Source organism: Coregonus clupeaformis, chromosome 8 (genome assembly GCF_020615455.1).
Source record: "Coregonus clupeaformis isolate EN_2021a chromosome 8, ASM2061545v1, whole genome shotgun sequence".
In the NCBI taxonomy this organism is placed as follows: domain Eukaryota; kingdom Metazoa; phylum Chordata; class Actinopteri; order Salmoniformes; family Salmonidae; genus Coregonus; species Coregonus clupeaformis.
The window spans coordinates 8,048,092-8,066,793 of record NC_059199.1 but is presented as its reverse complement, the minus strand read 5'-3'; the positions used below and the strand labels follow the sequence as shown (position 1 = coordinate 8,066,793).

Here is an 18,702-nt window from a genome sequence, read left to right as displayed (position 1 = left end):
AATTTTTTTTTTCAGTTTTATGGATTGAGAATATCATCTGCCAAACAAAGAATAAATCAAATAATTGTTTCACTGATATATCAGTCTCTTCAAAATAACCTCAATGCGTAAACCATGCATAATTCTGGGATTTACCATGACCCAAAGTGGAATGCCATCTAGCGGTAGAAAAAGTAACATGCATAGAGACATGGAAAGATATTGGTTCACCTTAACTACAGTACAATATAGTTACTATACCGATTATATTAGTCTAAAATGTATTTGTTCATAAACCGCATCACTCCTTTCAGAAAACAGGAACATTGGTTTTATGCATCCATTCTGTAAGTGTTTTGAATTTCAGTAGTAAGCAGGACAGCTTTGAGAGTGCATACTGTCTCTTCTCTGTTGAAGGAACATTCTGCTTCAAAATTAAAACATTTAAGATGAAATCTTTATCATAATAATTCTTTATTTTATGCTTCACTTACTTTCATACATGTAACAGACCGCTTATATACAGTCATACCATCTTACAAACAACTGAAATGTTTATCAGGAAGCGTATGACAAAGCAAATATAGCCTGTTACTAAACACAATGATATATTCAGCCATTTTGTATTAGTCTCTAGAGGCTGAAGGGCCTGGAGTTTTTCCCGGTCAGGTTACGCATCTGCTCAGGCAAAACTCCTGGCCCTCATCTTCATGATCAATACACAAGTGCTTCAGTTTGTGGTAAGGGATTTCCTCAGATTGCCCATGCTACCCAAGGCTCCCTTGGCACTGCTCTTCACGAGGACGCTGATCTCCTGTCGACAGAACGGGCACTGGAGTGCCACTGCGCAGAGGGCCTCCTCTAGTGCCCCATGGGTGTGGGGGTCAGGCAAGGCGCTACAGGAGCCCAGCATGGTGAGGGTGTGGTTGAGCCAACCCTCCTCCCTGACCAGGGTGATGATCCAGGGCTGGGCCTTCACACAGCCTCCCAGGGCCTGCAGACCCAGCCTCCACAGCTCCCCAGCCTCCTCCCACCACTCCTCCCAGGCAGGGGTCACCCTAACTGGGCCCGGGCTCGAGCTGGAGTCCAGGGCACCACGGAGGAACCGCAGGGCTGCGGAGAAGAACCGCCTCTGGCCTGCTTCAACCGGAGCTGGAACATGGTAGAAGAAATATGAAGACAGGCTTCAATGAATTGAAAGTATGTGCTGCTTGAAAGTATGTGAACCCCTTGTGCAATTACAGATTTTTTCAGTTTTTACCATGAAATCTTAATTTAAATCAGAACCAGTCTTTTTGATCTGTCATAACAGGTTTATATTTACCAATACCATATGTTGGTGTAGAGGAAATCATGCGTGTAGTAGGAATTAGTGCAGGTGCAAAAACAAGTGAACCCCAAGTTGCATTGGTTAAATCAAGTAGGTAAGTAGAATCAGGTGGGTAAATAATTAGCTACCAAATGAACCAATCAAAGGAGAGATCGTTAGGAAAGAGTTTGGGCGGGACTCTGATAAATAGAGATAAGAAACCCGGTCAGTTTGGTGTTACCCATCCAGGTGAATGCAAAGCACACCATGCAGAGGAAAGGAGATCTCAGAGGACATCAGGACAAGGGTAGTGAGAGCACATCAGTCTGGGGAAGGCTATAAAATCATCTCAAAATGATTTGAGCTCCATCAGTCCACTGTGAGGCAAATCATTTACAAATTGAGAGCATTTAACATGACAGCAACTCGGTCTAGAAGTGGACGCCCTTCCAAAAGATCACCAAGAGCCGCAAGAACAATAATAAATCAGGTAAAAGCCAACCCAAACATAACATCTAGAGATTTGCAGACCTCCCTTGCAGCATCTCAGGTAACTGTGCATGCTTCAACAAGAACACTGAATCGAAATGCCATTCATTGGAGGGTTGCTAGGAAGAAGCCTCTGCTGTCAAAAAATAACCAAACTGCCTAACTTTGCCAGAGACCACCTGGACAAACCTGAAGGTTTCTGGAAGTCCATTCTCTGGACCGATGAGTCCAAAATTGACCTTTTTGGTCACAATCAACACTGCTATATTTGGCGAAAACCCAACACTGCCTACCACCAAAATAACCTTGTCCCAACAGTCAAGCATGGTGGTGGGAATGTCAAGATCTGGGGCTACTTTTCCTCCTCTGGACCTGGACGACTCCACATCATTAAGGGAACCATGAATTCTGAGGTATAATGGGAGATTCTTGAACAGAACGTCAGGCCATCAGTCAAGGAGCTAAAGCTGGGCCGAAAATGGGTCTTCCAACAAGACAATGACCCAAAGCATTCAAGCAAATCTTCCAAGGAATGGCTCAGGAGAAAGAAGATTTGTGTTTTGGACTGGCCAAGTCAAAGTCCTCACCTAAATCCAATCGAGATGCTGTGGCAGGACCTCAAGTGGGATGTTCATGCCAGACACCCCTCAAACCTCACTCAATTGGCTGAGTTCTGTAAGGAGTGGGCAAAAATCCCTCAAAACAGATGTCAGAGACTGATTACTGGCTATAGGCGACGTTTAGTCCAAGTTATCCCTACTAATGGAGGCGCCACAAGCTATTGACTTAAGGGGTTCATATTTTTGCACACATAAAATCTGAGTTTCTGTTACACAAACAATGAAAATATAATTTTCTTGTTTCTGTCATTTACTTGGAATGTCTTTATTACGAATTTCGGTTTAGATAAGGATTTTATAGGTTTATTTAATAGCAAAATAATGACCATCCCTGTAGGGTTCACATACTTTCAAGTAGCACTATATTAGGCATACAATTGCAAAAATAACCAATTCTATTTAGACAGAAATTGGCACATTAATTAATCTAAAAACAAAGCCATGTTAACTCACCTTTAGGAGCCGGTTTAAGCCTGCCAATCATGAGCCCCAGAGTACAAAGATTGGCCGCCAGGACCAAGAGGCGGGGTTTGTGCAGGAGAACAGGAAGTGCTTCACTCAACAATGACTCGAGGCTTCTGAAACAAGGGTCCTTTCTGAGCGACAAGATTGTGCATAAATAACACACATTAGAGATTTTCTGTCACACAGGTTGAATTGTAATCTTGTGCATCCCTAATGTGAACTTGCAGTTAGTGAACTATTTACTGCTGACAGAGGGGGAGATTCATTTTCATATCTTTCATAGTCAACAACACAAAACGACCCCAATTTTGCTGTATAAAAATCCATCCCACCTAGTCACCAGTGTCAGTAAATGAAACTATGCTATACATGTTTGTATAACATACAATGTGTCTATTTCAGTCTCTACAAAATACAAACGTATACGCTATACAACATATACGTGTGTATTTGGGTCTCTACAAGGGCAGCTGCGGGTTGTATTTATTTTGTACCTGACTCGCTCTGGTTCCGTGACAGCAAAGTTGAGCAGGGCTGAGCAGGCTGTCTCCATACTGGGGTCCCGGGATAATGCTGCCCCTCCTTTCCCCCGCAGGTCGCCCCATCCCTGGGATAGGAAAGTGACGAGGAGAGCCGGGGTGTCCAGGGTAAGTAACACCTTCCTTGGGGTGTCCTCTGCAGAGAGGTGGCACAGAGCTGGGAGGAGATACCTAGAGAGGAAAAAAGGGAGAGAGGCTGTGCCATACGATCCTGTTTCCCAAATGCAGTCAACTCCTGATAAAATGCACAAAGCTTGGGACTATCAGGACAACCTGCACTAAACCCAGCATGCAGTTATCAGGAGCAATTTTTAAAATAATTCAATTGGGACTGAAATCAGATTATCCTTCCTTTGTGTTGAGTCAACCTACCTTAGAGCATCTTTGCCTGTCCAAGCCCCTCTCTGTGAGCAGTCACCTACAGACATCTCCGACATCCAATTGGAAAGACCCTGGTCCTGACTCTCTCCCTGCAGATGGCTTCTGGCGTAGCCCATCAGAAAGGGCAAGAGGGCGGTCACTTCCTCCTTGAGACAGGAAGTCTCTTCGGCAAGCCAGGCGCAGAGGGAACGGAATGTGGCGAAAATGAAGGGGTCGCTGTAACGACTCAGATCAACCTGGAGAAAAATATTTAAAAGTTAGTTTCAGAATCAGAGTTAGCCTTCTCTTACAGGAATACTCTTTGAGCAAAGCTGAAAGTGTGATATAAGTTAAACACTACCGTATTGGGTAAATCCATTTGAATTCAATCACTTTTTGACAGCACCCCTTTGATTTGAACAAAATCTTCAATACATATTTTCCCATTGTAGAAGCGCTCAGAAAGTGACTTTTTGGATCTGAATGTCAAAACGTAAATGTGCTCAAAGTTGACCCACTTTGCATACCCCACCATACCATGAGACATCCATGTCTTCATCACTGGAAAATATGGCCCTTTACACTTGTACCCGTATATGGATTGAAAATTGAAGATTGACACTGATAAGTGCCTAAATTGGAACATAGTGGCTGTACAGTTACATGCTATAAATGACATCAGAGCTCAGGGTCTCCACTTCACAGCTCTGCATGGGTTTTGACTGACAGCCGTTCTGAACTTGACCACCGCGCGCAACAAGAAGTTGCCCACATCCCTCCCGCTAAATGGGCAACTTTTGCTACTTTTCTGTTGTCCGAGTGAGGAAAATGCTGCAAATTACGAGGACTCTATGTATTTTGAAAAATGAGACAGAGGATTATAACAAATATCGCTTTGATGTCATACAAGCAAGCCAAACACCTGTGAGTCCAAATGTGCACTTCACATTTCCATATCATAAAACTCATGTAATATAGTGTCAACGTTTATGATCACTATGTTTGATGTACAGTTCCAAGATGACGCAGCGTTATACCCTGGGTTGTCATGAACAGAATGAGCCCGTTTGTTGTATTGTGAAGAAAATTTGTCGCGGACCACGCATCTGAATGCACTATTGGAAACACCAGTTAGACCTCATTCAAACCTTTGCCATGTCTTATGTTGCGCCTTCACCAAATTTTCCACGAATATTCTTATCATGTTACTAATGTATGCAGAGTATTTTCTGATTTCATTAAAGAAATCAGGCGAAAAGTACAGTAATTGTAAAATGCACATAAAATCAAGTGAAATGTTTGGATTCAGTCTTGTGAACTGTGGTGTCCTCACATTTAGTCTAATAATTTTCCAATAATCTCCAAACGGTTCCCTTTTCATTGCTACCACGGTTATGCATATGCTTTCCGTATTTCATCTGTAAGAAACATTTCAATTTAGCCCTATCCATATAGTGTAAGGGGTTACATATATAGTACCAGTCAAAAGTTGACACATTTACTAATTCAAGGGTTTTTATTTATTTTTTACTATTTTCTACATTGTACAATAATAGTAAAGACAAACTATGAAATAACATATGGAATCATGTAGGAACCAAAATAGTGTTAAACAAATCAAAATATAGTTTATATTTTAGATTCTTTAAAGTAGCCAACCTTTGCCTTTGACAGCTTTGCACACTCTTAGCATTCTCTCAACCAGCATTTCAATTAACAGGTGTGCCTTGTTAAAAGTTAATTTGTGGAATTTCTTTCCTTCTAGGTGTGATGGTGCTTTGCTGGTGACACTGTTTGTGATTTATTTAGAATTCTAGGCACACTTAACCAGCATGGCTACCACAGCATTCTGCAGCGATATGCCATTCCATCTGGTTTGCACTTAGTGGGACTATCATTTGTTTTTCAATAGGACAATGACCCAAAACACACCTCCAGGCTGTGTAAAGGCTATTTGACCAATAAGGAGAGTGATGGAGTGCTGCATTAGATGACCTGACCTCCACAAATCACCCGACCTCAACCCAATTGAGATGGTTTGGGATGAGTTGGACCACAGAGTGAAGGAAAAGCAGCCAACAAGTGCTCAACATATGTGGGCACTCCTTCAAGACTGTTTGAAAAGCATTCCAGGTGACTACCTCATGAAGCTGGTTGAGAGAAAGCCAAGAGAGTGCAAAGCTGTCAAAGCAAAGTGTGGCTACTTTTAATAATCTAAAATATAAACTATATTTAGGTTTGTTTAACACTTTTTTGGCTACTACATGATTCCATATGTCTTCACCATCATTCTACAATGTAGAAAACAGTAAAAATAAAGAACAACTTTTGACTGGCACTGTATAGACCCCTTCCCCTTTGTTACGTACAGCCTTATTCTAAAATGTATAAATGTATTTTTTCCCTTAATCTACACACAATACCCCATAATAACAAAGCGAAAACAGTTTTTTTTTTTTTTTTAGCAAATATATATATACAGTGGGGGAAAAAAGTATTTAGTCAGCCACCAATTGTGCAAGTTCTCCCACTTAAAAATATGAGAGAGGCCTGTCATTTTCATCATAGGTACACGTCAACTATGACAGACAAAATGAGAATTTTTTTCTCCAGAAAATCACATTGTAGGAATTTTAATGAATTTATTTGCAAATTATGGTGGAAAATAAGTATTTGGTCACCTACAAACAAGCAAGATTTCTGGCTCTCACAGACCTGTAACTTCTTCTTTAAGAGGCTCCTCTGTCCTCCACTCGTTACCTGTATTAATGGCACCTGTTTGAACTTGTTATCAGTATAAAAGACACCTGTCCACAACCTCAAACAGTCACACTCCAAACTCCACTATGGCCAAGACCAAAGAGCTGACAAAGGACACCAGAAACAAAATTGTAGACCTGCACCAGGCTGGGAAGACTGCATCTGCAATAGGTAAGCAGCTTGGTTTGAAGAAATCAACTGTGGGAGCAATTATTAGGAAATGGAAGACATACAAGACCACTGATAATCTCCCTCGATCTGGGGCTCCACGCAAGATCTCACCCCGTAGGGTCAAAATGATCACAAGAACGGTGAGCAAAAATCCCAGAACCACACGGGGGGACCTAGTGAATGACCTGCAGAGAGCTGGGACCAAAGTAACAAAGCCTACCATCAGTAACACACTACGCCGCCAGGGACTCAAATCCTGCAGTGCCAGACGTGTCCGCCTGCTTAAGCCAGTACATGTCCAGGCCCGTCTGAAGTTTGCTAGAGTGCATTTGGATGATCCAGAAGAGGATTGGGAGAATGTCATATGGTCAGATGAAACCAAAATATAACTTTTTGGTAAAAACTCAACTCGTCGTGTTTGGAGGACAAAGAATGCTGAGTTGCATCCAAAGAACACCATACCTACTGTGAAGTATGGGGGTGGAAACATCATGCTTTGGGGCTGTTTTTCTGCAAAGGTACCAGGACGACTGATCCGTGTAAAGGAAAGAATGAATGGGGCCATGTATCGTGAGATTTTGAGTGAAAACCTCCTTCCATCAGCAAGGGCATTGAAGATGAAACGTGTCTGGGTCTTTCAGCATGACAATGATCCCAAACACACCGCCCGGGCAACGAAGGAGTGGCTTCGTAAGAAGCATTTCAAGGTCCTGGAGTGGCCTAGCCAGTCTCCTGATCTCAACCCCATAGAAAATCTTTGGAGGGAGTTGAAAGTCTGTGTTGCCCAGCGACAGCCTCAAAACATCACTGCTCTAGAGGAGATCTGCATGGAGGAATGGGCCAAAATACCAGCAACAGTGTGTGAAAACCTTGTGAAGACTTACAGAAAATGTTTGACCTGTGTCATTGCCAACAAAGGGTATATAACAAAGTATTGAGAAACTTTTGTTATTGACCAAATACTTATTTTCCACCATAATTTGCAAATAAATTCATTAAAAATCCTACAATGTGATTTTCTGGAATTTTTTTTTTTTTTTTTTTGTCATAGTTGACGTGTACCTATGATAAATTACAGGCCTCTCTCATCTTTTTAAGTGGGAGAACTTGCACAATTGGTGGCTGACTAAATACTTTTTTCCCCCACTGTGTGTATATATATATATATATATATATATATATATATATATATATATATATATATATACACATACACACACACACACACACATCTTATTTACATAAGTATTCAGACTCGAAATTGAGCTCGGGTGCATCCTGTTTCCATTGATCATCCTTGAGATATTTCTACAATTTGATTGGAGTCCTCCTGTGGTAAATTCAATTGATTGGACATGATTTGGAAAGGCACACACCTGCCTATATAACGTCCCACAGTTGACAGTGCATGTCAGAGCAAAAACTAAGCCATGAGGTCGAAGGAATTGTCCGTAGAGCTCAGAGACAGGATTGTGTCGAGGCACAGATCTAGGGAAGGGTACCAACACATTTCTGCAGCATTGAAGGTCCCCAAGAACACTGTGGCCTCCATCATTCTTAAATGGAAGAAGTTTGGTACTATCAAGACTCTTCCTAGAGCTGGCCGCCCTGCCAAACTGAGCAATCGGGGGAGAAGGGCCTTGGTCAGGGAGGTGACCAAGAACCCGATGGTCACTTTGACAGAGCTCCAGAGTTCCTCTGTGGAGATGGGAGAACCTTCCAGAAGGACAACCATCTCTGCAGCAGTACACCAATCAGGCCTTTATGGTAGAGTGGCCAGACAGAAGCCACTCCTCAGTAAAAAGGCACATGACAGCCAACTTGGAGTTTGCCAAAAGGCACCTAAAGGTCTCTCAGACCATGAGAAACAAGATTCTCTGGTCTGATGATACCAATATTTAACTATTTGGCCTGAATGCCAAGCGTCAAGTCTGGAGGAAACCAGGGAGAAACTCCCCAAATACAGGTGTGCCAAGCTTGTAGCGTCATACACAAAAATACTTGAGGCAGTAATCGCTGCCAAAAGGTGCTTCAACAAAGCACTGAGTAAAGGGTCTGAATACTTATGTAATAGTGATATTTCAGTTTAATTTTTTTTTATAAATTTGCAAAGAAATCAACAAACGTCAATTATCCCAAAACTCCTATTTTTTTTTATATTTGCATACACCCTATTTGACATGATCTCTGGTTGTGTTGGATGTAGGATGCCACCTTTCCAACAAGCCAGTTCGTCAAATTTCTGCCCTGATAGAGCTGCCCCGGTCAACTGGAAGTGCTGTTATTGTGAAGTGTAAACGTCTAGGCGCAACAACGGCTCAGCCACGAAATGGTAGGCCACACAAGCTCATAGAATGGGACTGCCGAGTGCTGAAGAGCGTAGCGCGCAAAAATCGTCTGTCCTCGGTTGCAACACTCACTACAGAGTTCCAAACTGCCTTTGGAAGCAACGTCAGCACAATAACTGTTCGTCGGGAATCACGCTTCATCATCTGGCAGTCCGACGGACTAATCTGGATTTGGCGGATGCCTGGAGAACGCTACCTGCCCCAATGCATAGTGGCAACTGTAAAGTTTGGTGGACGAGGAATAATGGTCTGGGGCTGTTTTTCATGGTTCGGGCTAGGCCCCTTAGTTCCAATGAAGGGAAATCTTAACGTTACAGCATACAATGACATTGTAGACGATTCTGTGCTTCCAACTTTGTGGCAACAGTTTGGGGAAGGCCTTTTCCTGTTTCAGCATGACAATGCCCCCGTGCACAAAGCGAGGTCCATACAGAAATGGTTTGTCGAGATCGGCGTGAATTAACTTGACTGGCCTGCACAGAGCCCTGACCTCAACCTCATCGTACACCTTTGGGATGAACTGGAACGCCGACTGCGAGCCAGGCCTAATTGCCCAACCTCATTAATGCTCGTGGCTGAATGGAAGCAAGTCCCCGCAGAAATGTTCCAACATCTTGTGGAAAGCCTTCCCAGAAGAGTGGAGCCTGTTATAACAGCAAAGGGGGGACCAACTCCATATTAATACCTATGATTTTGGAATGAGGTGTTCGACGAGCAGCTGTCCACATACTTTTGGTCATGTAGTGTTTTCTTGCGGGAAACATGATTTGAATTTAACTCCACCTACACTTTCTTACAGACACTCTGGCTGGTGTGTATAATGAGTATGAATGCATCTTGTTTGCCTCGTTCTCTTACCTGCTGAAGGTGATAGATGACTGCCGAGAAGGCCTCCTCCAGAACCCGGAGAACCTGCCTGCTCTGCTGCAGACTGAGCCCAGTGATGGCAGTCTGTGGCTGGGCATCGCTTTGCTGGGTGACTCCCTGGCTGCTGCAGGCCTGCTCCATGGCTGCCTCCATGACGCGGTAGCAGGCGGTGAGCGTCTGTTGCAGCTGGGGACTCAGCTCTGTATCGGGGGGCTCCTCCAGGCCCATCCTCACCTCCACACAGGCCCGGTTCACCAGCAGGCAACAGAATTTAGGTGGCCCCACAGGCTCCCAGCCGCACAGGTCCAACAGGCAGGCGGAGAGGACTAACACAGGGCCTAACTGATCTGGGGTCAGCTTGGCCTGCAGCATGGGCCTCAGGGCCACCCACAGACTGACCATAGTTGGCGTTAAGTCAGTGTCCTTTGGTGTCCCACCTGGCAAGGGGAGGAACTGCGGCACCAGGGCACACATATCGAGCTGGGTGAGGCCAGTGGCTCTGCAGAAGTCTTGGGAGACTCTGGCCAGGAGGGAGAGGAGTTCGGCTGGGTGCTTACTCCAGGCTCTCTCTTTAGTTTTGCCTGAGAGGAGGGCACCCAGGAGGGGTAGCCCTTTTTCATGGCTCAGTGTCTGTTTCTGCTCCAAGGCCCGACAAAGAGCTGGGACAGCACCCCTGGCCAGGAGCTGATCTGGGCCCCGGGGTAAAGCACACACTGTAATCAGAACCTGGTAACAGTCTGTAGCCAAGGCCTCATCCAGTTTGACTGTTGAATGGGAAGTTGGAGCTCCATTCTCTGCAGTACCTTCCTCAGAGCCTGTAGTGCTCTTCGCATCCTGAGCTGGTGCTTTGACTCCTGCAGTGTCCTGGACAGGCTCTTTGGTAGTGTTTGTGCTCTGTGATGACTGTTCACCATCTTCAGCCTGTTTTGGCTGGTCTGGTTCCATCCCTTGTCTAGCCTGGTGCTGGGCTTGTTTCTGCAGGCTCCATTTGGGCCCATCGGCCAGCAGCCCTAGCAGTAGAGGGATGGTGGTGAGGAGCTGTGGGTGGGCAGCCATGTCTGGGTCTGTGCTGAGGGCAGCCAACAGAGCCGTGCCCAGAGACAGAAGCTCCTCTGGGGGCAAGCCGGAGGCGTCACTCCCCCGGACCGCAGTCACCAGAAGGCGAGCTGGAAGACTCAGCCCCACCGCCTCAAAGATGCGCCGCAGCGTCGCACTGTCGAGCTGGCCTGCTGGACACAATCGTGTAATCTACAGAACAGAAAGGAGAGAGAATATAAGGGTGAGATTATTATTTTTTACCCACCATACCAGATTAAATAGAATGACTAAGGGTCGATGAGAAGGTAGACTGGTGACACTTACCAGGAGGAGTGCAGCGAGTGTGTGGCTGTCGTTTTTGGCGTGGGTGAGTGTGTGTAGACAGCGCTCCAGGACCTCGCGCTGGGCAGCAGACAAGGCATCTATCGCCTGCTGAGCTCCCTCTCCTTCCTCACTGCCTGTGTGTTGGCCACTGGAATCACTCTCAGAGCTCACAATACATGTACCCTCAGCCATTGCTAATGCAGTCCTGTCAACACAATATGCATATCAGTGGTGAAAATGAGTTAGACAGAGATCCAGACAATGCCCCATCATCACAACAAATTTGACATAGTTATAGCCAGGCCTATGCTAGGTTCTGAACTGAGTATTGATACAGGTTTGATCAGATTGATTGCAGGCAAGTTTCCCCTAAGCTCACCACCAACAGTCAACACATTATGAAATAAGTTGGAGCACTACACAAAAAAAGGCAGAGATTGATTTATTTTTGCTCACTTTAATCCATTGTACAGGATGCGAACAGATTAAGACATCAGCTTGACGTTGAAACGTCAATCATCTAATAATATAATAATATGCCATTTAGCAGACGCTTTTATCCAAAGCAAAACAGAAAGAGAAATGCAACACATTTGTCAATCACTCACACACACGTTGATATCGATTGCGCGAGAGGGGGGAGATGTGGTTGCACGTCCTGTTAAAACTAACTGCTACTAACACAAAACCCACAGAATCTGGGAATAATGTGTACATCACTGGTTAGAGAACAATTTGTAGAAGACAGCTAGCTAGGCCTACATTTTGAAGCGTTGCATTTTGATTCAAGTGGGTCGCCAACGCGGTAAGTGTAATGCAACCCTTTTTTGGTTAATCACTTCGATATCATGCTGAAATCAATAGAACAGAGGGAAAACGCTTGTTGAAACTAACACAATTGAAAGGCCACACCGAAACTTGGTATAACCTATACATGGTTGGTTAGATGAGAACTTGTAGAAGGCTTATCTATATTTTGGAATGTCGGATATTCATTTCGGGAGGCTGCCATCACAGAAAAGGAACAGACCACCTTTTCTGTTAGTTAAATTAAACAAATAACGACGCGGCATAGGATATCAACAGTGACAATGGTTGGCTGCTATTTAAGCGATAGTTTGACAGTTGAATTCATGTATTGGTGTATGGCAAGCGACTTTTATAGAGACCGCCCCAAATTTTCCGTGCCATTTCATTAACTGCGTTCAAAGTCCTGCGCATCCCAGCGCGTGTGACAAAATCAACGGTACAAAACCAAAGATATTTATCTGTTTTAAGCAATCAATCACATGCCATCGTGATGGCTATACACTTTTATACTAATATCACCAATCTGAGGTAAAAAGGATGTGTAATTCCACTCAATTTTATGGGGTGAAAAATGCAAGCTTGTGTAAGTTAGTAACACAAACTGTCCACATTAGGGAAATTAGCGCAATACATAATAATTTAATATGGCAAAATAATTCAACATATCAATGTAAGGTGATAGTATATGTTGCCCACTCACAAACTATTGCAACAATTACATATTTCTCACTCATTTAACCATTTAGAGAGTTTTAAAATGCTCTCAAACAATTTAACCCGCCGCTCTAGACGAGAGTTTCCCTAACTCTGTCCTGGGGCCCCACCCGGGTGACCGAGTTTGGGAAACCCTGCTCTAGACTAAAGCCTCCACAGTGTCTGTGCAGCAGCCTGAAAGTTTGACATCCCTACTCTTAAGGAGCTTAACATTAACATTAGCCTTTAGGTCCAAGGACCTTGTTATTTTCAGAGGTAGACTGGCTCTGGCAGCCAAATACACCATCTGAACATGAATCGATTCTCACTTACGATACGGTTCTAGAAACAAAGCCCTTTTCATATCACATCAAAATAATTGCACAAATGCAAAATACACGCATTGTACACTGTTTTAACCTCTATGGGATCGGTGTCCCGTATATGGGCCGGTTGAGCTAACGTGCGCTAATGTGATTAGCATGACTTGTCAGTAACAGCAAACTTTCCAGGACATAGACATGTCTTATATGGGCAGAAAGCTTAAATTCTTGTTAACCAAAAAAGGGTTGCATTGCACTGTCCAATTTACAGTAGCTATTACAGTGAAAAAATAGCATGCTATTGTTTGAGGAGAGTGCACAACAACAAAAAACGTATCACGGCAACTGGTTTGATACATTTACCTCTGAAGGTAAATAATGTACTTACATTCAGTAATCTTGCTCTGATTTGTCATCCTACGGGTCCAAGAGATAAAACGTAGCATAGTTTTGTTTGATAAAATCTATTTTATATTCAAATGTAGGAACTGGGTTCTACAGTTTGAACCCCTGCTGTCTCCGGCTCCACACCCACCCCACCATCTAGATGTGTGAAAGTTAGTGTATAAGTTAATGATCCATCATGTATGACATTCATGGGAGTGTGTAAACTTACATTTTGTATTACCATATCATTTTTGTATGTTCTCTATAGTTATGTACTTGAAAATGTATCAATTTGACCAATTCGGCACATTTGGGCAGACTTGATACAAAATAGTACAGTATTGCAATGCTTCACTGGATCAATCTGAAACTTTGCACACATACTGCTGCCATCTAGTGGCCAACATCTAAATTGCGCCTAAACTGCAATATTATATTGTGGCCTTTCTCTTGCATTTCAAAGATGATGAAAAAATAAAGAAATAGAAAACGAATGTTTTTTGGTTTGTATCATCTTTTACCAGATCTAATGTGTTATATTCTCCTACCTTGATGTCACATTTCTACAAAACTTCAAAGTGTTTCCTTTCAAATGGTATCAAGAATATGCATATCCTTGCTTCAGGTCCTGAGCAACAGGCAGTTCGATTTGGGTATGTCATTTTAGGCGAAAATTTAAAAAAAAGGGTCCGATCCTTAAGAGGTTACCCAGCTTTATCACAGTTGCAGCTGACAGTATTTTTCAGTGACAACACGTTTCTGGCGGCCTTCTACACAGGTATTCGGAGCCGCTGTAACATAGCGATATGACCATGTGGGAACACGAACCCTATAAAAAGGTGTGTATTATTTACTTCCTAAACCGTACCGTAAGCGATGCATGTTAATGTTCAGACGGAGCGTCGGGGCTCTTAACAAAACTCCTCCGTACAGAAGAAACCTTCATCCAATGACTCTTGTGTAATTGAACTGAGAGTCATGATCAAGGGCTAGGCTAACTCACGTTAGCAAGCTTGCCAAAGTGTGGTGGCTAATGAACTCATATCGTTTACGTTCAGCGTATATATCTTTTAGCATTTTATTTGGCATACATTGAAAACGACTGTGATAAAATAATCAATGGAATTAGTGTAAGTAACTACAAACATACTCACATTTAGGCTAGCTGCGTTCTTTATTTGTTCATTCAACTTTCCGCGCTGCACTGCACAAGATAATGACATCCACGAAAGTAAGCTATCAAAACAAGAAATGGTTACAACAACCAATCAACGTGATCAAAAAATTATAATCGGCCAATCATGAGGAGGTTCTTTAACATGTAAGGACGCCATTTTGGTTGGTGTTCAGTTCTGGGAACGTTTATATTTTTTATTAGCACAGGATTTATTTTTAATGCTCTTTGATAATGTTGTGTTTTGTCATAGTAAAAAAATATTACTTAAAAAGTTTGCAATTACATGGCTGCGTGAGACGGAAGTGATTGGATTAGTTTTGTTTAGGTTTCTTTCTGAGTGAAGTCGCAAACTGCGCAAGCAAGACCTCTAAAAAGCCCGTTTTTGTGAATCATACTGAACAAAAATATAAACGCAACAATTTCAAAGATTTTACTTTGTTACAGTTCATAGAAGGAAATCAGTCAATTGAAATAAATTAATTAGGCCCTAATCTATGGATTTCACATGACTGGGCAGGGGCACCGCAATGGGTGTGCCTGGGAGGGCATAGGCCCACCCACTGGGGAGCCAGGCCCAGCCAATCAGAATGAGTTTTTCCCCAAACAAGGGCTTTATTACAGACAGAAATAATCCTCAGAAGGTGAAGAAGCTGAATGTGGAGGTCCTGGGTTGGTGTGGTTACAAGCAATGTTCCCGCTAAGCTGCACGCGCAGTAGCACAAGACTTGCCACCCAGCTCCCCGGGACTGCCATGCAGAAATATCAGCCCACAGAGAGAAGCACGAGATTGAACTTCACTCAACTTTCTAGAGCAGTGGTCACCAACCGGTCGCATTCCTAGTAAATCGCCAAACATTTCTGTAAAAAACCCAACGATAAAGCCTTGTGTTCCTATTTTTAAAAAAATTTGTCACAGGCTGTTGGCGGTAGGTGCACCCGATTCAGCTGCCCTGTGCGCGAACTGTTGCCATTTGAACCTTTTCATGTGTCTGAAGGTACAAACTCTGCCTTCCCGGCGGGCCCAGAGAGCAAATCAAGTGCACTATAGGCCTACCACTGGCCAATCGGATGGCTCAGATGACCGTGTCTGCAGTAACGTAGCAGACATAAAAGAAAGCGACAGCAAATCAAATCAAATCAAATTTTATTGGTCACATGCGCCGAATACAACAGGTGCAGACATTACAGTGAAATGCTTACTTACAGCCCTTAACCAACAGTGCATTTATTTTTAACAAAAAAAGTAAAAATAAAACAACAACAAAAAAAGTGTTGAGAAAAAAAAGAGCAGAAGTCAAATAAAATAACAGTAGGGAGGCTATATATACAGGGGGGTACCGGTGCAGAGTCAATGTGCGGGGGCACTGGCTAGTTGAGGTAGTTGAAGTAATATGTACATGTGGGTAGAGTTAAAGTGACTATGCATAAATAATTAACAGAGTAGCAGCAGCGTAAAAAAGGATGGGGTGGGGGGCAGTGCAAATAGTCCGGGTAGCCATGATTAGCTGTTCAGGAGTCTTATGGCTTGGGGGTAGAAGCTGTTGAGAAGTCTTTTGGACCTAGACTTGGCACTCCGGTACCGCTTGCCGTCCGGTAGCAGAGAGAACAGTCTATGACTAGGGTGGCTGGAGTCTTTGACAATTTTGAGGGCCTTCCTCTGACACCGCCTGGTATAGAGGTCCTGGATGGCAGGAAGCTTGGCCCCAGTGATGTACTGGGCCGTACGCACTACTCTCTGTAGTGCCTTGCGGTCGGAGGCCAAGCAGTTGCCATACCAGGCGGTGATGCAACCAGTCAGGATGCTCTCGATGGTGCAGCTGTAGAATTTTTTTGAGGATCTGAGGACCCATGCCAAATCTTTTCAGTCTCCTGAGGGGAATAGGCTTTGTCGTGCCCTCTTCACGACTGTCTTGGTGTGTTTGGACCATGATAGTTCGTTGGTGATGTGGACACCAAGGAACTTGAAGCTCTCAACCTGTTCCACTACAGCCCCGTCGATGAGAATGGGGGCGTGCTCAGTCCTCTTTTTTTTCCTGTAGTCCACAATCATCTCCTTTGTCTTGGTCACGTTGAGGGAGAGGTTGTTGTCCTGGCCCCACACGGCCAGGTCTCTGACCTCCTCCCTATAGGCTGTCTCATCGTTGTCGGTGATCAGGCCTACCACTGTTGTGTCGTCGGCAAACTTAATGATGGTGTTGGAGTCGTGCCTGGCCATGCAGTCATGGGTGAACAGAGAGTACAGGAGGGGACTGAGCACGCACCCCTGAGGGACCCCCGTGTTGAGGATCAGTGTGGCAGATGTGTTGTTACCTACCCTTACCACCTGGGGGCGGCCCGTCAGGAAGTCCAGGTTGATACTGTGAGATTTCAAAACGTTTAAAACCATGAGTCACACGCACTGTTGGGGCGAGTGACTCTGAACTTACAATGGCTAGCCCCAAGTCGTTATATTTATTTATTGTGCTTTATGCTTTATGCTATTTGCCTCATGACTCTATTGGTTACACGGACTCTTGGCCTCCCATCCTATTCTAACCACCTCTCGCCGGCTTTGTATTCATGTTACCTGATGAAATTGCTGTACAATATGATCTTGTTGCCATCTGATGCACATTAAAATGTCATAAAAAATCAACACTGCAGAGCTCTCCCTGTCCTCTGCTGTGCCCTGATTGTATTACTGAGGATGATATCTGGAAATGTGCATGTACACCCTGGCCCATCTACTGTTGCTAGCCCCAATTCTGACTTGTGCTCTGATATCTGCTTTGCTGATTTATGCTCTTTTAAAAGTTTTCTGCACGTTAACACTAGAAGCTTATTACCTAAAATGGATCAAATGAAAGTGTAGGTTCACAGCTCCAATCCAGATGTGTTGGTCATTACTGAGATATGGTTAAGAGAGTGTTTTGAACATTGAAGTTAACCTTTCTGGTTATAACCTTATTCGGCCAGACAGATCTTCCAAAGGTGGTGGAGTGGCAATCTTTACCAATGAACACCTTCAGTGCTCGGTTGTCTCCACCAAGTCTGTCCCCAAACATTTTGATTAGCTGGTTTTAAGCATTAAACTTTCAAATAGCTCTTTATTGACTGTTGCCGGGTGTTATCAGCCACCATCAGCACCGGACTGTACCCTAAATGCTCTAAGCTCTCTCCTGGCCCCTTACACTAAATCTGAATTTGTCCTGCTAGGTGACCTAAACTGGGTCATGCTTAAACCACCTGACCAAGTCCTAAAGCAATGGGACTCCCTAAATCTTTCTCAGATTATTACCAATCCCACAAGGTATGACTCCAAACACCGAGAAAAGGCTACTCTCCTTGATGTTATCCTCACAAATAATCCTGATAGGTATCAGTCTGGTGTTTTCTGTAATGACCTTAGTGATGCCTGTGTTCGTAATGGCTGCTCAATGAAACAACCTGTCCTGATTAGTCATAGACACTTGCTAAAAAACTTTAATGAGCAAGCCTTCCTTCATGACCTGGCCACTGTAAATTGGTATAGAATCAGCTTGATCCCCTCTGTCGAAGACGCTTCAACCTTCTTTTTTGATATTTTTAGTGGTATTGTTAACAAACACGCCCCCATAAAGAAAATGAGAATTAAAAACAGGTTCAGCCCCTGGGTCGACCATGATCTGGCAGAGTTACTCCACCTCAGAACATCCGCTGTCTCAGCCAATGCCTGTCACCAAGGGAATAATCCAAGGCTTGATCCTAGGCCCCACGCTCTTCTCAATTTATATCAACTACATAGCTCAGGCAGTAGGAAGCTCTCTCCTCCATTTATATGCAGATGATACAGTCTTATACTCAGCTGGCCCTTCCCCGGATTTTGTGTTAAACGTTCTTCAACAAAGCTTTCTTAGTGTTCAAAAAGCTTTCTCTGCCCTTAACCTTGTTCTGAACACCTCCAAAACAAAGGTCATGTGGTTTGGTAAGAAGAATGCCCCTCTCCCCACTGGTGTGATTATTACCTCTGATGGTTTAGATCTTGAGGTAGTCACATCATACAAGTACTTGGGAGTATGGCTAGA

General features: G+C 43.8%; 1 protein-coding gene across 1 annotated transcript; it reads right to left on the bottom strand.

The window, feature by feature from the left end:
- Positions 1 to 434: 434 nt before the first annotated feature.
- On the bottom strand, positions 435 to 14,738 carry ncdn (neurochondrin). Its single transcript, XM_041882985.2, has 7 exons — positions 14,637 to 14,738; positions 11,270 to 11,474; positions 9,899 to 11,155; positions 3,774 to 4,018; positions 3,357 to 3,572; positions 2,851 to 2,993; positions 435 to 1,131 (listed from the first exon to the last, which is right to left on the bottom strand). Coding segments are annotated over exons 1-7 (2,490 nt in total). The 5' UTR covers positions 14,639 to 14,738; the 3' UTR covers positions 435 to 709.
- Positions 14,739 to 18,702: the final 3,964 nt, after the last annotated feature.

Coding starts and splice junctions, on each gene's coding strand:
- ncdn (XM_041882985.2), bottom strand. Junction 11,156..11,269: donor CACTCGCTGCACTCCTCCTG/GTAAGTGTCACC, acceptor TCTGTTCTGTAG/ATTACACGATTGTGTCCAGC. Junction 2,994..3,356: donor ACGGAACCAGAGCGAGTCAG/GTACAAAATAAA, acceptor CTTGTCGCTCAG/AAAGGACCCTTGTTTCAGAA.